The 20,000-nt window shown below is 39.5% G+C and overlaps 2 protein-coding genes across 2 annotated transcripts in view; one reads left to right on the top strand and one right to left on the bottom strand.

Moving 5' to 3' along the window:
* Positions 1 to 20,000, bottom strand: part of LOC138030102 (proto-oncogene tyrosine-protein kinase receptor Ret-like) — a 428,681-nt gene that overhangs the window by 150,596 nt on the left and 258,085 nt on the right. The gene's annotated exons all lie outside the window — the stretch shown is intronic.
* The window catches only part of LOC138030093 (fibroblast growth factor receptor 2-like), a 27,008-nt gene continuing 25,490 nt past the window's right edge, over positions 18,483 to 20,000 (top strand). The window contains exons 1-2 of the mRNA XM_068877951.1: positions 18,483 to 18,649; positions 18,759 to 19,142. Coding sequence (XP_068734052.1) covers positions 18,508 to 18,649; positions 18,759 to 19,142 — 526 coding nt within the window. The 5' untranslated portion in view covers positions 18,483 to 18,507. The remainder of the gene's footprint in view (positions 18,650 to 18,758; positions 19,143 to 20,000) is intronic.

A 20,000-nucleotide genomic window follows, 5' to 3' on the forward strand; every position in this document is an offset into this window, starting at 1 on the left:
TGGCAGCTAACCCGGAAAGTCAAGCGTTAAAAGTATCCGCACATACGAGCAACAGACCATCCGAGAAGGTTAACAGATCAGAGTGTAAACAGGCAGATCCTACTTTGGCACAGAGTGATTCTACTCCTTCCTTACGTCCTTCTAGAGTTGGGAAAGTGCCATGTAGATATCATGATTATGTTCTAGGATGCATTAGCCTTAACCCAGAATAGAGCATTTATGGACCTCTTATTTAACTGGACTGTTTGTTGATCTTTTAGATTTTGTTTCCGAGTTAGTCCTGATTGTCTATTCGGCTACAAAAGACGTTCGAAGACATTTTGAAGCATTTAGGTGTTTAGAGTTGGGTTTGTTACATTCTGTTTGAATCAACGTGTATTTCAAAGAAGGGAGGAATGTTGTATACGTTGCGGACCTATATTGTAGGAAGACATGCGCAGCTGTCTTGTAAAAAATGAAGCACATGGCGTGTTGATTGAATCTTGGTTAAATCCATGTTGTTAATGCTATTTCCTTGCGGTTAGATCCGAAATAGTCTACAGCGTAGTGTAGTGCAGTGCACTGCAGTGCAGTGCAGTGAAGTGCAGTGCAGTGTAGTGTAGTGTAGTGTAACCAGACTAAGTGTAATCGTCATAATCATTGTCTTGGTCGCTTGTTTGAGTCTTCTTGGTTAGTTTATTTGTCAAGACATATGACAGGATGCGGTGATGCGGATCCGTGTAATTCCCTAAAATCCGCATCCTCCGCATAATTACAATTATATTTCCGCATAAAACAGTAGAAATGCCTGGTGTTAGTGATACAGAAGCTGCTTACCATTCTTTCAAACATAACGGCCAAGGAGATTTATCACTACCTTGAAATAATCATTTTCCTGAACCTTTTTCCACAGTCATTGGAGGGAAAGATATTTTCTTGAGAATCAGCACAAGTGGAGACTGTGATAAAAAGGATTATGTATGGGAAACACTTCAGAGTGAGGTATTAGCATTAAGATTTTTTTTTTTTCAGTAAACAGAAAAGTTTTGAAAATAACAGAGTTAAAATTGAAGATTATAGGAGGTAGTTAGGCGGGCATTTTAAGCATTCTAGACATGATGGCTGCATGTACAAAAAGAGTCGTCACAATTAAGGAATTAGCTCTGCTCTTCAATTCACCGGGTGTGTGGTTGCCCAGCTCTTAACTTATTGACTCCTTAATCAGCCCTATTGACGAGTAAAATCGTCTGACAGATTAAAGTCTACATGTACATGATTACAAGTATTATTCTAACTGCCAGTGGGGTAAATGGGTTCCTGGTATAGACCACGTGTCATGAAGTTCGCTCTGGCCTAACCTTCACCAACTTCAACTGAACATTATTCATGTGAAGGAATAATTAACAATTATTCGATGAGATTCACAGAGCCTGAAGTGAATAATTGCTTTAGTACAATAGAACACTTTCGATATATTAAAATTCAGTCCAAAACAAAAGGCATCATCTCGAGGCTCTGGGGAATAAACTCATACAAATCCTAATATTAATCCCCAGAGCCTGGAGATGATGTCTTTTGTTTAGGACTGAATTTTAATAAATCGAAATTGGTGTATTACATAGGTGATTATTTGAAAATGGGTATTTTTTTAAACAATCAATTTCTTCGTCTGTCACCTCGGCAAAACGGCCTGTGTCCATTAAAAAAAAAAAAAACAGTCAATTAATAGGTGATTATCGCGTAATGATCACCTCAAGTGCAACCAATCAATGCAGACAATTTTCAATATGACCTGTGTTATTTTCCAACAAATGATTAGTTTTCGTTACAGTGTCCCCCAAACAACTCTTCTCGTAATTAAAGTAATGATAAACAGCTGCATTTATATGGATGTTAACTTTAAAACAATTCTAACCCTCACAATTTATTGGGATAGGACGAAGCTCTTCACAACCTCTAATTTCATTGGATCCCTTTGAGACGCAGCTCTATTGTTTTTAGGGTTAGGGTCCATCGTTGATTGGTTCTTTGTTTTGGTCCATTGTTTTCTGAGCCAATCCCGAGAGGCGTTGTAATAGCTGCGTACTGACCCAATTTATTGGTGGAAGTGGGTTGTCAAAAGTAATGCATGGACCAAAGAGGACTCTCCGGGACATAATTTTATCAGAATCGGGTAATAGAAAATTATAACCCACAAATGACCAGCTCCCAACATCAGTGGCTTCATAGCTCAGTTGGTTAAAGCGTCACACCGGTATCGCGAGGTCACGGGTTCAAACCCCGTTGAAGTCCTGAATTTTTCAGGCTTCTCTACGCAATTGCTTAAATTGCGGCCATAAATGCGAGGATTATAGCTTCACTTGATTTCCTATCTGCAATTCATTATATGATTAATTTCATTCTTTGGTTCATTCCTCACGGTAAAATTAGAACCCCGGACAAATGACCAGCTCCCAACGTCAGTGGCTTCAGGGCTCAGTTGGTTAGAGCGTCGCACCGGTATCGCGAGGTCCCCGTTAAAGTCCTGAATTTTTCAGGCTTCTCTACGCAATTGGTAAAATTTCGTCCATAATTGGGAGGATCGTAGCTTTACTTGATTTCATATCCGCTGTTCAGTGTATGATTGATTTATCATTTCGTTCATTGATTAATGTATCAGTAATCTAACCAACTGTCTCCTGCAGCTGTTTCAATCCAAACCATCGCCAGAAGAAGAGTCAGGTTGATTTCCCGTGTGAATCATCATCTGAATTTGCATCTACTGCCACTGAGACATTGGCAGCCCAATTGCAGATTGATAGCTGAGATCCAGACTTAACCCTGATGGTATAAAATATGAATAGATTTGGTCTGAGTGGTAGGCGCAGTGGCCTCAGCGTTAGTGTGCTCGACTCCGGAGCGAGCGGTTCGGGTTCGGGTCCTGGCCGGGGACAGTTGTGTTGTCTTCTTCGGCAAAACACTTTATATATTACTCTCACGGTGCCTCTGTCCACCAAGGTGTATAAATGAGTACTGACCAATTTAATGGTGGGGGTAACCTTGCGATGGACTGGCATCCCATCCAGGGGGGAGTAGAAATACTCCTAGTCGCTTCATGCTGTGGAAACCGGGATAAGCTCCGCCCTGATGGGCCACTTGGCTCGTATGCAGACTTTTTATTACTTGACAAGTTATGTCTGTCACATCGGGATATCAATGGTTCTTTTATTTTTATTTATTGTTATAATGCAAGTTGGCCAAGGTGTTTGCTAATACTCAAAATTACATTGGTGCAGAACTGATAGCTGATATAAGGTGAGGGAAGATAATAATAATAATAATAATAATAATAATAATAATAATAATAATAATAATAATAATAATAATAATATACTATAGATTTAGCCAAGCCTAAAGGCGGAGCTCCCGTTCGGTTGAAAACATGCGTTACTGAAAAACCTGTGAAACTAGTCAACTTTTCTGGACTTAATTATGTATAGCAATGGGACTTAGAATATCTCATTTTAATGGTTATAAAAAAGGCTTTTCAGTAAAAAAATTCAGCATAAAAACCAAGGATTTTTCAGAAAAATAATCGTAAGTACAAAAATTCGCAAAAAAATGTTCTGGTACAAAAAGTTGGAAAAGAAGTTTTTTTAATTCAGTTAACCTATATTTCCACCAAATTTGGCTAAAAAAGAAGAATCCGTGAATTTTTTTTAGAATTTTTTTAATTATTTGTGTCAACACCTGTCATTTCTCCATGACGACAAGCAAAGGCGATTGCGTTTTGCATAATTAATTACGCTTCGAACTTTGATGGGCAAAAAATAAATGAATAGATCGTTCAAACCATTTTTCAACCAAACTTTCCGAATTTTTAAGTCCAAAATATAAGAGGTTAATTTGATGATCTAGCGCTTTTTTAACGCGAAAAATACAGCCACGAAGTAGTTTGTGGCATTTAAAAAGCAAGCTCAAAATGGCTCTTGCACAAATGTTTATCTTCATCACTAACCTCAATTCCTCCATGTTATTTTGTAGCTGCTATTCTAAAACTGCTTGAAATTGTTTCCCTGATATTTTCTCATTCTTTAACAGAGGTTTTTCCTTGAAAAATCATTTCGAGCAGTCCATAAGAAGCAATTATGTTTGCAAGTAGGAACTGCATAAAGCCCTCCATTTTACACCGAGCTGTAAGTTTGAGCCCGCGATATGGTCACGTGATACTAGTCACATTAACATAGATGGAGGGGTGGACGGACGAACGGGCGAACGGTCGCATAATGACGTTATCGCTATAAAACCAAAATTTCTCGCATCGCTGAGTTACCATATTTTCTTATCCATGGTGCTCCGCGTGCGCGACTTCGGCGCGCGGAGCTGCGCTAATAATAACGAATCATTTTCCACGTTTTACCGGCCAATTGTGGACAGAATGAAGATGATTTTTGTCAAAATTATAACAACCTGTTAAAAAGTACCTTCAAATTGATACTTGAGATCGTCTTTAAAAAATACTTATACACAGGTGCATGAAATCAGTTGTTTCAAATTCCTGTTGCAGGTGTGGAAGCCTGACTTTTGATGTGAACTTAAAGTTCAACACTCGGGTTGCAGAAGACGTTATTATTTCTACAATTCGAAACGCGATCTTGCATAAAAAGCTTGGAGAATTAAGAATTACTGTGTCATCTATTATCGGAATTCCACCTGTCCCTCTACCTACAACCACAAAAGCACTTAAAACCACTCCAAAACCAGAGAGTAAGTTTCCTCTGTTTTTATTTGTCAGTGAGGATTCTGAAAACGTGACCTGTACTATTAGTATTGCCTCATCCTTTGGCACTTGTATCTTGGTATGATATTTCAAATTTGTGGAGTGGGACACTTTGCTTGATTGATTATCTCTTGCTATGATAATTATTTGAAATTTGTGGAGTGGGACACTCTGCTTGATTGATTATCTCTTGCTGAGATTATTATTTCAAATTTGTGGAGTGGGACACTGAGTTTGATTGATTATTTCTTGGTATGATGATTAAATATTTCATATCTGTGGAGTAGGGCACTGTTACTATGAAGGGGTATTGAATGGTCCAATTCAGTTTAAAAGTGCTAGCAAAATTTGGCCTTTGCTCGAATTGCCCGCAAAAATTACACGGGTACTCGCTTGCTCTTGCTCGCAAAATTTTTGCAAGTGCTCGCCTGCTCGGATTCTTGTCAAAATGTGCTCGATTGCTAGAAATTTCGTTAATCCTACTTTGTAGTTATTTTTTAGATAATAAACAATAAATCAGTTATGATATGATTAAAACAAAAAGATTGAAACATCCTTACCTCTGGTTTCACTCTTTCTTCAACAACAAAGTCACAACGTGACCAGAGTACTTCACCGGTATCGAAAAGGTCATGTGTGTAGAACTGCGGTAATCAATCGAGTCCATAGATAGATTTTCCAGTAGGAAATGGGAATCAAAATGGACGGAGTGATAATATTTTGAAACAGTGTACTCGGATCGCGTTTTATAGCGGTTTTTTTCAACCTTGGAAGTTTCCTGGCTACTAGTAATAATAGCTACTTTAATCTGATGTCAAACGGTGGCATACGAAATAAAACCCGATTAAACAAAACGTTAAAACAGCCCTCGGTCGTTTGGACCTTACCGGCTCAGGGAAATCCTTAAATGAAAAGTTGCTTTAATTATTTTGATCAAAAGGCCTTGTCTGACGAGGAGACATGTTTCCATGTCGCGCGAAAATACGAAATGTAAGATTTCTTCTCGAGGTAATAATACAATACAATCCAATACAACCTTTATTTATACACGATATTTAATTCAAAGTTAAAAGCTGGTGGGTCGGTCAGACCTGTACGGCTGTAAATTGTTTAGATTCTAGAAACCTCCAAATGAATAAAATTTCATTGCCTTGAATCTTTCTGAGCCAACAATCAACAATCAGCGGGAAAACCAGTTTGCGCATCATTGAAGCCGAAGCCCAAAATGCTTGTTTGACTGAATGTCACGTTATTTACATTTCATAGGAATTATATAACCAAAAAAATGCCAAAGGACACGCCTATATCGTGAAAGAGAACATAACTATTTGCCACCAAGACTCCATACAGAGCGCTACAAGCAACGTGCATTTGTAAATCGTTGCTTATTCCATGCGTCACATTCATATATTGTTGCTGCTTGACACTTGGATATTGTTGAAGGGGGGCAGCGAAAGCCATTATGCCAGTTTTCCAGTCATTATATAACAGATCCCCTTATTTCTTAGGTGGGAATATCATATACATGTACCAACTTATTTGTTTTAAGGTGACGACACCTGGGATATTGTTGGTGCTGTCTTGGGAGCAGTTGCCTTCGTGGTCATTGCTGCAGTTATCATTTGGTGTGTGCGAAAGAAGAAATACTGCTCAAAGGAAGCAAAAGGTCAGTATTACAACTGACTCGTGGTAACCCTGCGGTTATCTGGGTTTCAATCCCCTGCCCTATTCCAAATTGCACTTGAAATCATGTGATTAGCTATACTAATGTTGCTGCCTGGCAAGGGAAAACTGAAAATACACCAGAGTACCAGTCGGAAATCGAGCTTACGACTAGGACCCTGGGTTTTCGTTTAAGTTTCACCTCAGTTTGCTGGTTGCCCAGAAAAAAAAGACTATCGTGGCTTTTTTGCCTATCAAGTCACTCGTCACTACGGATCATTGTCTAACATTATGCACTATACAGCAGAATAGTTTTCTGATTGAACCAAAAGAGCCTTTATCATCTCCTTTCTGTAACTAATATTTTACTTTAATATACTGTTTCTGATTAGTCAAAAATAGGTTATCGCGTACTATATGGAAGTTGGTATGGAAACTCAGCGATGGAGTAATTTTGTTGTTGTTTGTGCAATTTAATTTGAAAAAAATTCAAAACATGACTCGTGCCCATAATTACGAAATGCACTCGCGCCCATAGGGATTCCTATGCTAATTCATTCAAGGGTTTGACAACTTGACCTTACGCTGTAATCTCGAACTTGATGTGGGGGGTTTTATAGCTGACCACTACTGTCTACCAAGGTATTTATTTATTTATACCAAGGTTTTAATCGTGTGCATTTTATTCGACTTCTTTTGTTTCTTTTATGAAGAATTCTCAAGTACTAATGTTTCTGGCCAAGGAAGGTGAGCTTGAATGATTATTCTCAATGATTGTAGAACTTGTAATAACAACCTTGGTCAAGAAACTTGTTAGTAATTGGTGTGGGGTTAGCAAAGCGAAGGAGAGGACATCAATTGAAAAGAAAAACCACCGTTTTGGCTTTTTTGGCGTTTTACGCCATATGCAATAGTGCAACATGCTGTCAGCACAAATGCACTGCACAGCAACCAGAATGTATTGCTCTATGGAGGAGCCTCAATTTGATGAGGAGTCCAAAAACGGTCATAATTATCGACGTCTCAATAATAACTCGAGCTGTCAAAACAGATTTGTTGATCGTTATAGTTTCAGAAGTTCAGGTAACTCTCGTGGTGCATTTAATGATAAGGTCATACAGTGCCGATAGTTTTATCTAATTGGGTTAAAAAAAAAGGCTTAAGGACTGTGCCTACTATTGTTATTGCGCATACGTTCTGCGCATCTCGAGATACTCGGATTTCCAAGGGGTGGTGATTATTGATACAGGGATATTTTTGTGCAGTTCAAAACTATGCGGAGAAATCAGAACTTAGCAAGTGCTCTTGGTATCCAAAATGAAAATTGGGGATAACCAAGCATTTTTCAGAGATAATTAAGCTTCAATTTGGAAAAGAACGCCATACATTGCTTTGTATTTTGAAGCTTTTTACAAATATTGTTGACTAGTTATGCATGGATTATGGATTTCAATAACACTTGTTAAGATCTGCTTTTCCCGCATATTCAACAAACCGCGAAAAAATACCTTTGAATTAGTAGGCACCGTCCTTAAAGTGTTCAGATACAGTATTAAAGTGCAAAGATCATTTCTCCCTTTCATCTATAACCCGCACTTCAAATATATGGGTTAGTGTTCGGGTTAGGGTTTAGGGTTAGGGTTTAGAGTTAAGGTTAGGGTTAGGGTTAGGGTTCATCGAGTCCTTTCACGGGAACACATGAGCCCAACAAATAAGCCAGTTCGGAGTTCGAAGAAACCGAATGTGGGCGTCGGGATAAAAACAAGTGTATACTGCGTACAACTGTCTTTTGCATTAGAAATCTTTTGTTTTTAATATATGCTGGCTTTTATCCCGACGCGGGCACGTTTCTTGAAACTCTGAACTCGCTGATTGACCTGCTCCCTACTGTGTGGCTTCATAGTTCAGTTGGTAGAGCATTACACCAGCATCGCAGAGGTCATGAATCTTTCAGGTGTCTGTAACAGACAATTGCTTCAATTGTCCAAAATAAGTGTCTTGGTTTTGTTTTGAAAAACGTTTGCAAACCTTGCCTTAAAATCACAATTCCTGTTATTTCCGTAGGGGACATGGGGCACAGGTTCAGAATGGTGACGACGAATCTCATGGAAGCACGTCAGTACTCCGCCCTTCTAATATGCCGAGGAACAGGGACAACGATGATGCGGGCCAAGCTATGGCATTGCATGTGTATGCCGAAGTAGACAAATCTAATAAGAAACCAAGAGCTGAGACCGGAGGCGCGGTAAGGTTTACTTAGGATTATGAGGCACTTACATGTAAAAAAATGTGGAGCACTCTGATTTCATTAGAAAACACCTTGAGATGTAATCATGCAATTGTTGGACCTGTCCCAGACATCAAGCACAGTAAAAGATGTCGCTCAGTTCGTTTTTGTACAGTATTTCCTGAAATAATGTTAGGGCAACAAATCATTTTGAATGATTATGAGGAGGAGGTAATATCTAGATTGAAGGCTGAGAACCGATAAGCCACAATATGTGATGCAATCTCTGTCTCGCTTATGACTTGAGTATATGCCACATCCTTGTCATTGTTTTCAATAAGAAATAAATTCATTGAAGAACTAAGGGATTTTTATTTCCAAATTTTTAATTTGATCTCAAAGAACAAAAAGAAGGTCTCCAGAAAAAAAAAAAAAGTTCTTATCTTACTCGTCTATTGCCGGGATTGGACTGAATAGATCGAGTTTCAATCGAGTGTCGTAAAACCAAAACCAAAGTAATTATTTTAGCCAATCAAAAACGACGGAGACAAGCCGGTAAACCAATCAAAACTCTACGTAATTACACTTCGCCGACACAAAGCGCGGGAAAATGTGCACGCGCGAGCCACGATTGGTTTTGGTTTAACTTCTGATTGGTTGAAAAAATGGCGCGAGAACTTTGAACCAATCACTGAGTGAAGTAATCATAAACCAAACTAATTCTTTAATTACCTTTGACACTCAATAGACCATTTTACAGTTGTAGCTAAGTTACCTGGCCTACGAATGGAAGCGAGGCTGCCGGTGACCCTGTTTTGATACAAACCTCCATGCTTTTGTAATGTTAATACGGACTAATTAGAATTACAACAACACAATTTGCATGATAAAAGCAGTCGGGGCTGTATCAATGCAAGGTCACCGGCAGCCTCGCAGCCATTCATAGGCTAGGTCGCAGAGCAAGCAACTGTAAAATGGCCTATTGAAAGCCGCTCTAAAGGAAATATATGAAATAAATGTACACATTTGAAGTTCCGGGTTTTAGACGAAAGGGAGAAGTGGCCCTCGCACTTTTCTGGATGAAAGCACTTGTGTCTTATAGACACCTGAAAAATTTAGTTGGCCTGAGATTCAGAGGGGATGCAGTGCTTGGTAGAGCATTACACCGGCATAGCAGAGGTCTTGGACTCGAAATCTCGTTGAAGGCATCTGAATTTTTCAATCGGGAGTTTTAAGCAAAGACAACGGCAACGGAAACGAAAACGTAAGTCCAAAATATACCTTTGCGCCATCGCAAGTATTTCGCGATTATTCCATCGTGTTCACCTTGTACAATACGGGCGAAATATCCTGTAACTTGATGGGTAGGAACGGTTTTAAAGTACGTATAGAAGATGAATGGTTCATTGTTAAATGATCACGTTTTCGTCAAAACCAAAAATTGGGTAATTTCACGTTGTTGTTTCGTGAAGTACGACAAAAAATGCACGGAAATTCGTGCTGCACGTGCAGCACGATTATTTTCCTTTTTTAACCAATGATATTCTTGCTTTGTGGCGTTGTCGTTGCTGTAGCCGTCGTCTTTGCTTACACTCCCTAATTGTTTGAATTGTCCGGAGAAGTGCGAGGATCACTCATCACTTTCATTAAAAAAAAATGTATTTCCCAGTTAGTAATTAGTCTTTACGATAGCCCAGGAGTGTCACACTCCAGTTTTAATTTTCATAGTCCAGTTTTAATTTTGCACAGTCCAGTTTTAACTGTTCACAATTTAATTAGATTCACAGTCCAGTTTTAATTTTGTGAGTCGTCACCAGTTCTCTCACAGGTCACAGGTCACCAGTCATTGTTTTACCATTACAGGAAGTGTCCTAAACATTCATAAAAGTTAACCTTAGGCCTAATTAGGCCTAAACAAAAGCTTTTAGGCCGAAGGTTAGCTTAGTGACCCTCCTGGGCTATCCTAAGTCTTGGTTTATTCTCTTGAAGTAACTTTACGATGTCAAACTTGACTAAGCAATCATTGCTCTGAATTTTATCACCACAGCGACAGTCCGGTGAACTGCAGTATCTACAGGTTGACCACTCGAACGATGAGGGAAGCTTGCCCAGAAAAGCCTCCAGTGAACCCATGATAGCACCGTCCTACCAGGAAACAGTTTATGCCGATTTGGTGTAATTTACAGTAGGCGTTGTGATGATACAGTTGAATAACTGTTTTACATTTGAACAGTGTGTATTTTGTGCCACCAAACACTGACTTTTGAGGGTTGGAGATTTCAGAATGCGGCTGCTAGACGTATTCTTAACAACCGACGTTTAGCCTTTTTATTGCACCATTATTGTTCCAGCTACATTGGCTACCAATTAAGTACCGCATAGAATTTAAGATTCTTCTACTGTGCTTCAAAGCAGTACATGGTATAGCGCCCGATTATATTTGTAAACTTTTAAGTTTTAAAATTCCAACTAAATACGAACTAAGGCCTAATCGAAAACTTCTCCTGATGGCCCCAACAGGTAAGATGTTACCTGCACTTGAAGAAAGAGCTTTCTCCTTTGCTGCTCCGTACCTTTGGAAAAGTCTACTCGGTGACATCAAAGGCTTGGTCTCTATATCTAGTTTTAAGCGTGGTCTCAAGACTTACCTTTTTAGTCGAGCTTTTAATTTGTTGCGACAGTGATTTAGTAATTCTATTTTCTTAAGCTCAATGTCGAGTGCATTAAAATCTAAGGCATATTTTAAAAAAGTAATATATATTGCTGTTTTTTAAATCTTCTTTTAATATCGCTCCTTAATTGTGTATGACGACGATCTCCATATCCAAGATAGATCTTCTGCAGCTTGGTTATAAGACTTTTTCAGACTTGTGATTGAGTTCTTTGAATCGTTTTGTCGACGACAGACAGTAAATAGTCTTCGTAGAATTTGTAGATCTTGAAGCGGTCTCGGAGATTTAAGAGATCATTGTTTTTCAGAAAGATCATGCCTGTAATCTGAATCCTTTCATTCGCAGAGATTCAATACCGAATCTCAATGGTCACACCATGTATAGCTTTTTAAGACTTTGCTATGTTCTTATTTTAGACGAAAGTTAAGCATAGAAGAGAAAAATAATTAAGTTACTTGCGTAGGGAAGTCTTTCTGGCAAATCCGTAAAATGGTGTGGCTATTTGCCCAAACCAATGTAGTCTTGCGCATTTTAGCATTTTTAGCATCACTTTTCAGGAAAAATGATTCGAAATTTTTCAATTGCCTTTTCGCTTTGATTTTGTTTAGTTTGTTAGTATAGCATTTATAACAATTATTAAACCATGCTTGGTAAATGAGGCCTCAATCTGCATAAACCAGGTTCACTCTAAGGCTTTTATATTTAATTTTATGGTTATGCTTGCATAGAGTAAAGGTGACTCGTCCGTTTGTTGAAGAGTATCTTCAAGGGAACGTCTGATATCAATTATTGGTGAAAGTGCAACTCTTGCCCCATTTAACATTTTTAAATAAATCTGTATAAAGCTGACGTTTCGGTGTTTTCATAACGTCATTTTTAAGTAACGGAAATTAATGCCTTGGTGTTTACAAGAGGAAACTCGCACCGGCGAGATCTTCACACCGGGGTGACTTCTCGATACCGCGTTTACATGATGACCGGGTGAATTCGTATTGTGTTTACCTGAAGGGACACAACATATCGATAAAATACAAGCGTGAATCCAAATTGCAAATATGGCGTCTATCACGAAAAGTGCGCATGTGCTATCCGTTGTAGCCCACTGGGAGCCCGATTTCGCACCGGAACGAGTGGTCGGTCCTCGTTTTACATGATACCGTTCCGGGATTTGGCGCCGGGACGAAACTTTTGCAGCAACCGGGGTGAACTCGCGCCGGTGTGAGTCGCCTCAGCATGACTTTTTTCAGTAATATCATGTAAACCGTGAATACAGAGCTAAGAGAGGGAACCGGAGTGAACTCGCGCCGGTGCGAAAGTCGCCCCGGTATCATGTAAACACCCCCTTACCTTAGTTTCTGTGACGTATTGTTTTAATCGCGTGTTTTTGCTAAAAGAAGACTGTAAATTGCCTTCCAGAGGTTTCGCTTTCAAACTTTCTTTACGTCCGTTTTTATAACAATTTATGACATTTTATCTGTATTCATTGTTCGAGAAGAGTGGATGGTTTTGTATGAATCGTGACATCGCTAAAACCAACTAAAATGATCGTAAAATTTCGTTTTACCTTTTTAACGTTTTAAACTTTTTATCCCGAGGAAATGAAATAAATTAGTAAACCGTATTTCTATTTCGTATTTGTATTTCAGTAATTTATCTCCAAAGATGGGTTCCTTTTGAAGGGAATCCTGCATTTTGCTGAAGCTTCTAATCTGCTGACTAAATTGGAGCAGCTGGTATTCCTGGTATGGTTAGTTTGATTGTTTCTGTTGTTTAATTCTCCTGTTTACAAAGTAAGACTAAAATCGATTGTCATCGTTTGGAACCACTACACTCTGGATTTTTGTGATATTTTACTTTGTTTTACTGTGTTACGGTGACGGAAACCGGAAGTGAACATTTCGTGTTTCAGGACAGTAGTCTCTCACAGATTTTTAATTTAATCCTATCTAATAGTCAAAGGACACTTAGAAATACAAACGTGGAAGTGCCATGACAAGTTAAAAAGGAGAAGAGATCACTTCACGTTGCCGCCCCTAGCTCAAAAACGGCCCGTGTGTAAGTTCCCTATTGATTAGAAAGACGCCACTTAGTCTTGAATCAGATGTGGCAGAGTAGTTATATTTAGTAAGATAATGGTTTGACACTGACTAGTTTTTTGAATGTTTCGTACAAGACGTTTCGGCTGGTGCTTAAGGTGGCGAAAGACGAGATACAAAAATCCTCTACTTGTCGCTCAACATTGTTTCGTTGCAAGTTTTGGTCGATGTTTCGCGTTTTTCACCTTGCGTGATCAACTTGACCCGCAACAAAAACATTTGTTGCGGGTTGAAGAAATGCAGGGCGCTAATTGCTTGATTTGCTAGTACACGAGCACACTTGTAGCGCGACAAGTTGTGAGCTTGATGAAAAACGAGCAACAAAGCCAAAATTTGTTGCTCAGAGTGGACCTGCGCTCTACTTTTCGAAACAACTTTCTTCAACCCGCAACAAATGTTTTTGTTGCGCGACAAGTTGATCATGCAAGGTGAAAAACGGGAGACATCGACCCAAACTTGCAACGAAACAATGTTACGCGCCAAGTTGAAGGTTTTTGTATGTAGTATTTCGCCGCCTTTAAGGACGGTGCCTACTATTGTTATTGCGCATACGTTCTGCGCATCTTGAGATATTCGGATTTCCTATCGTGATGCTCACTAATACCAGGATATTTTTGCGCGGTTTAAAACTATCCGCGGAAAGTAGATCTTAGTAACTACTCTTGGTATCCAAAAAGAAAATTGAGGTTAACAATGCATTTTTGAGAGATAATTAAGCTTCAGAATGAGAAAGAACGCCATACATTGCTTTGTATTTTTAAGCTTTTTACAAACATTATTCATGAATTATCTTTGAAAAATGCTTGGTTACCCCCAATTTCCTTTTTGGATTTTAATAACACTTGTTAAGATCTACAGTTCCTGCACAATCATAACCGGGGCAAAAATATCTTTAATTAGTAGGCACCGTCCTTAAGCCTTCATCAGTTGCAATATAACAGTAGCACGCGAGAGTCAAATAACAGCACGTCGAGCGCGCGCTGATGAAAATCCGCGTGCAGTTTCTTGAAAACGTAGCGCGAGACTTCTGCGCATGCCAGAGACTTGTAGACCTCTGGGATGGCGATCTGGTCATTTCCAGACTACGGGTCCTTTATTGAGTACCAGGATTCCAAAAAAAGGCGCTCGTGGTAGTTAGCTTCTTGTCTAACAACTCTGTCACGAGCGACTTTTCTTGGAAGCCTGCTGTTATTTGACTCTCGCGTGCTACCGTTATATTGCAACTGATGAAGGCTTAAGCACCAGCCGAAACGTCTTGCACGAAACATCAAAAAAACTAGTCAGTGTCAAACCATTATCTTACTATGTCAGCTCCTGACTACCGCTACGCTATTTTTAGTTATATTTATTTTGGTAATAAAAATATGTTGAAGTGTGTTTGATATATGAGAACATAGTTTTCAATGCCATACTATACCACCATTGTTTACCTTAAGTAAAAGAACTCATTTATCAACTCTCGTTAGAACTTACTAATTAGAGTTGAAGCCAGGGTTCCCTGCCCAGTTTGAATAGAGTACAGTGTATTGAGTCACGTGACCGAAGGATACATTCGTTCACTGAACAAAACAAAACGTTTGGAAGAATTAATTGTAAAATGGTAGTCCTTCTGATATTTTTTCAAGTGAGCCCTTCTCATTCGGTCACGGTTGAATATTGGTTGAATCATCTGAGGTAAACTACCTGGAAAGATACCTAATATTTGAATGCAAATTTGAAATTCTTTCAACCATATTAGAGTAATTGGGTTAATCCAACATGAAAATAAAATGTTGGCCTTGGAACCATTGGAAACTCGGAAAAATCCGAGCCCCAGATGAGGAGATTTGAACCCACGACCCTGCATGATCTTGTCGCATGCTCTAACCATTGAGCTTCTGGAAACTCTATGGTGCGCGAGGGTGAGATGTAGGTCTTTGACTCGAGCTGCATCACGCCACTACAGAGTCACATAACGACTGACAGCATAGCTCATAATTGCATCGCGCAGTCACATTAGAGGTTAGAGCATCCGACCAGATCCCGGAGGGTCGTAGGTTCAAATCCCATCTGGGGCTCGGATTTTTCCGAGTTCTTAATGGATTCCATTGTCAACAGTTCATATAATATGTGAATCTAATAAGGCCGCCATTATTTCAGCATCGTCGCCATGACTTCGCACAATGCATTTTCTATCTTTGTCATTTGAACTCGACGTCACATCTGCGAGAGTCTAGTATAGTAGGTGTATTTTCATACCCTCATATTCTTTCAGACGTTTTCCTTTGTTTTTGAGTAAATTAACTCATAGCCTTAAAATTTCAATACAAAGAACTTTTCTAATATGTCTCAACAGATTCTAGTTGTAATGATTGATTTTATAGGGATTGCATCACGTTACGATGCTTTCATGTGCTAAATAAAGGTAGAAAAAGGTTAAGCGTCGTATTGTCGACTGATTTAGATGACTGATGATTTTTTTTCTTTCAACTGAATCATAGTCTTAAGTTCAAAAATAAGAAAAACGCGTTAAAGTATAACAAGCGTTTTCTTAACGACTTGCATTCTCATCGCCGGAGCCCCCAGTTACTTTTGGTCGACCACCTGACCAAACAAACGGAGGACTCTGGGAACGAGAAAAGTTTCGCATTTAACGCCAAATTGTTTTTTGAGTAATGCACTATCATGGTGTCTCGCTCTCGCATTCAAGGCCAGGTTCCCAATATTTCGTTTTTGCCCATGGTCGTTCAGAACTGAACCCTAAGGGAGGAAACAGAAAGTAGCGAACCATAGCGCAGAAAACAAAGGTAATGATCTAAAGCAACGACTCTGCGCGTGCGTTTTGAATTTTACTTCATTTCCCTCTCCACAAAAACCAACATTTCTAAATTCTAATTTGATGCGGCTACACGACCTCCCTTAAAACTACATGTGGGTAAATGGAGCTTTCTGGGTCACAGAGGAATATTCCGAATACTAACATCATGGAACTTTATACTTCTCAAGGCGTCCGCAAACGAGGAAGCATTGTAGTGGAAACATTGCTTCCCGAACGAAGTGTTTCCTCGGCGCGCAAAAGAGGAAATATGTTTGCTACCCGGGAAGTTGGTTCGCTATTCTGCATCAAGAGGTATATTTTTCGGGTACTCGGGTTTTACCCCCTCCTCAAAAACTAATATTTGATTTGATTTGTGTTAATCTGATTTCAGTTTACATCCAGCGTTAGAAGACTAGACACTTAACATAGTTCCTTTCCTTTCTTTCCTTTCCAATCATAGGGTGCGTGCTCTCTGAGATTATTGACTTCCGGCTTCTCCAGTGACCCCTGTGTAAATTGTCGCGATAAGCAAGAATATCATTCCGTTAGTATGAATTCTCGGTTTTCACATGACGTGTCACGGTCACCATGTCAGTGCCCCTAATCAAAGAAAAGGCGGCCGTGTTGGTGCCCCGATCAAATCCTCCGAGAATTGAACTTTGTTATTATGCAAACGTTTTCTTTTGTTTTCGTGGAAAAACATGGCTGTTGATCACGTGAGTGAAAACCAACCATAAAGTCCCATCTACGTATCATGTCATCTGCAATGTAATGTTGAGAAACGAGCAGCAGTGTTTTATCGGGTTTAAGGACGTTCGCGCCAAAATCTTCCTACGGTGAGATTTTCTTCATTTCTCGCCTAGAGTTAGGTCATAAAGTACTTACTCCAAAAATGAAAAAAAAAATGGGGGTCACCGACTTTGGTTCGGAGAAAATGGCAGTGGAAAAATGGCTTAATTGCGAGAAATCGGTCATAATAGCGAGATGTAGGCTCATCTGCTCATCCATCTAAAATCATAAAAATAAACTGTTGGGAGTAAAAGTTTCCGTGCATAGGTTTTTAGGGGTGGGATTTTTAGATAATTGCATGCTGCTAGGGACGTCGTTAACATTAGAGCTCATCGTCGACGAACGTTTTTGTAAGCTCTATCCGTTGCAACGACGACTGGAATTCGATGGCGCGAGGAAAGGAAATGTTAAAAAAAGATAACTTCTTACGGTGGGAAATTTTTCATTTCATCATATTTTGTAGATAGTAAGTAAAGTAAGTGATTCATTATTTAAAAAATGGGGGTCACCGATGATCTGAACGAGTAAAATCGATGTCATTTTGGAAAGCTCTTGGAAAAGTTCGTTTGTCACGCTTTTGCGTGACCTATCGGGCAAGGACTGGAACCCAAGAGAGGATCGATCGTTGAAGAGGTGAAAGGTTTTTACCGAAAAAAAAACCTTTCTCGAGCATAGCGACGAAGTTTTAAGCAGGGGTCATCTTCATTTGGTTGGTGTTTTGTATAATATCTCTCCATTGCCGTCATGCTCATCCTCTGGAGTGTGTTTTTTCGTGAAATTCAATCGCTGATTGTTTCCCCGCCGGCCCGCACTATTCAAGCGACGAGGAAGGAAATACCGCTCGATTTTCACGAAAGTAAAGGAAAAGAACTTTAAAAACATGCATTCACTTTGAACTTAAGTTCGTAGGGTAATAAAAACATTAAAAAGAAACAGCCCCATTAAATTTACGCAATGGTTCGTCCTCGAGTTTTCCAAACTTTCAGCCACTAGTCTACTCGATCAGCTACCTTTTCCAGAGCTTTTCCATCCTCTCGCTCACTTCTCTTTGAAGTTTCATGATGATTCGAAAATAAATGTGCTATTCTTTTGCCGGCCTGGAATTTTTTCCTCGGCGTTTTTGTCGCCATGTTATTTTAATTGATGCTTGAAAAATTTGTATGGAAGTCAAGTAGACTAGTGCACGACTGATAAAACCTCGCGAATATCAGTCGTGCAGTAGTCTACTTGACTTTCATAAATATTTTAAATCAATTTTGACTGATCACGATCTTCTCTGATCCAACGCTGTGCAAGACTTATCGTCCACGGTTTTTGCAATGGTTTTATAACCTCACCTTCACTAATGCTCGAAGTAATACGTGACATATTACAGTCGCGTTACCTGCGCAGTAACGTTGCGCACAAACAATTAGCGCGAACGTCCTTAAAAGCACCAGGCGAAGCCGAGCGTTTAAGACCCCCGCTCGCCTTATTCTCGCGCGGCCGAAAAAGAGTTCGCTCCTCGCCCGCTGAAAACGCTTGCTATGCAGACTAGGCTCGATCGACAGATCATTGCACGATCGTTTCTCAAGAAAATTTCCAGCGACATGGTCTTGTCATTCCGAAGAGTTTCAGGTTTGATTCAGTTAAGAATCCTTTTGACTTTGGTATCACCAAAGATATCTGGTAAGACGTCGAATGTATTCAGTGAATAATCAAGAAAGAGAAAGCCTGTGTCTGGTGTTATCAGTGCATCTTTGATTATGTTTTTTTTTTCTGCTTACATCATTATAAGAGGCTCAATTTTGGACAAAAAAACCTGGTGATCCTTTCATCGTTGTTGATGGAGTTAACAACACCAACGTGGATCTTGTGTGGGAATACAGTGAACCAGAGGCCCGAATCGTTTCTGTCAGCATAAGCAGAAAGAGGCAAGACGAAGGGACAGACGATGAAGTTCCGATAGCATCGAGATTAGGCGAGGGTTCCGGTTCTGCTACCGACTTTAGAGTACCGGATCCAGATCTTCGTAGCAAATACAATCCTAGCCAACCCGCAACCCTGCAGTTACTGAACGTGAAGGATGGTGAGGAATCCGTGTACATTATCAGAGTGAGTTACCGTACTGAACAAGGCGGACCGGGAAATGCGGTTGGCTCGGTCTTTGTTGACTTGAAAGGTGAGAAACTATTCGTTTCAAGTTGATATTTACTGCTTTATAACATGTAAAAGCTAGAGAACTGAAGTATTTTGTTTGCGGTAGAACGTCATTTCTCATGTACTATGCTTTCGCGTCCTCTTTTAAGACACTAATCTTATGCTCTAGTCCCATTTGTGGTTGGAAAGGTGAGAAACGGGGAATCTTGGACAGTTGATCATTACCCTTTGCTAATGGTTCATCCTGAACAAGCCCGATTGTCCAACTCTTACAATAAATGAAAGTGCGAGTGAATTGAAGGCAAGCAAACCAGGGGGAAACCTTCTTTCCCATGGATCACTAACAGACTACCTTCATCACTATCATGTCGTGCAGGAAGCATATTTAGTTAGAAAGTTAACAGGAAAGGAATCTCCAGTGGATCATAAAAAGCGGCTGGTATCTACGTCTCATACGTAAGCTCATTTAGTGCGTCTTTCAAGACGAGCGAAAGCAGACAGTTCGAGCAGACGAGTGATATATTCCCTAAGAGACACGCTGGGAACAAATGCTTGCCCATTTCAAGTTAAAAGTGTAGCTTAAAATTGCAAACTTGGGAAGTGTAGATGAACTGGGACCACATTAATTCTGCAAAATGTAAATCGCGTTGTCTTTATGGATGTCTTAAAGTCGAACAAAATTTAATTAACTCCTCTCGCAAATGGATAATGTGGGAACGCAAAGGAATGATGTGGAAATAGGATCAAGGAAGAACGTTCTCTTTTTATTTTCAAATCGCATAAAGTCGTCAATAATATAGAACTAAATTTGGTCGTGTTTATGCTAAAGGCGCATAATTTGTTCAGACGAATTATTTGCCTGTTATTTTAATCGACTATT

Source organism: Montipora capricornis, chromosome 13 (assembly GCF_036669925.1).
Source record: "Montipora capricornis isolate CH-2021 chromosome 13, ASM3666992v2, whole genome shotgun sequence".
Classification (NCBI taxonomy): Eukaryota; Metazoa; Cnidaria; class Anthozoa; order Scleractinia; family Acroporidae; genus Montipora; species Montipora capricornis.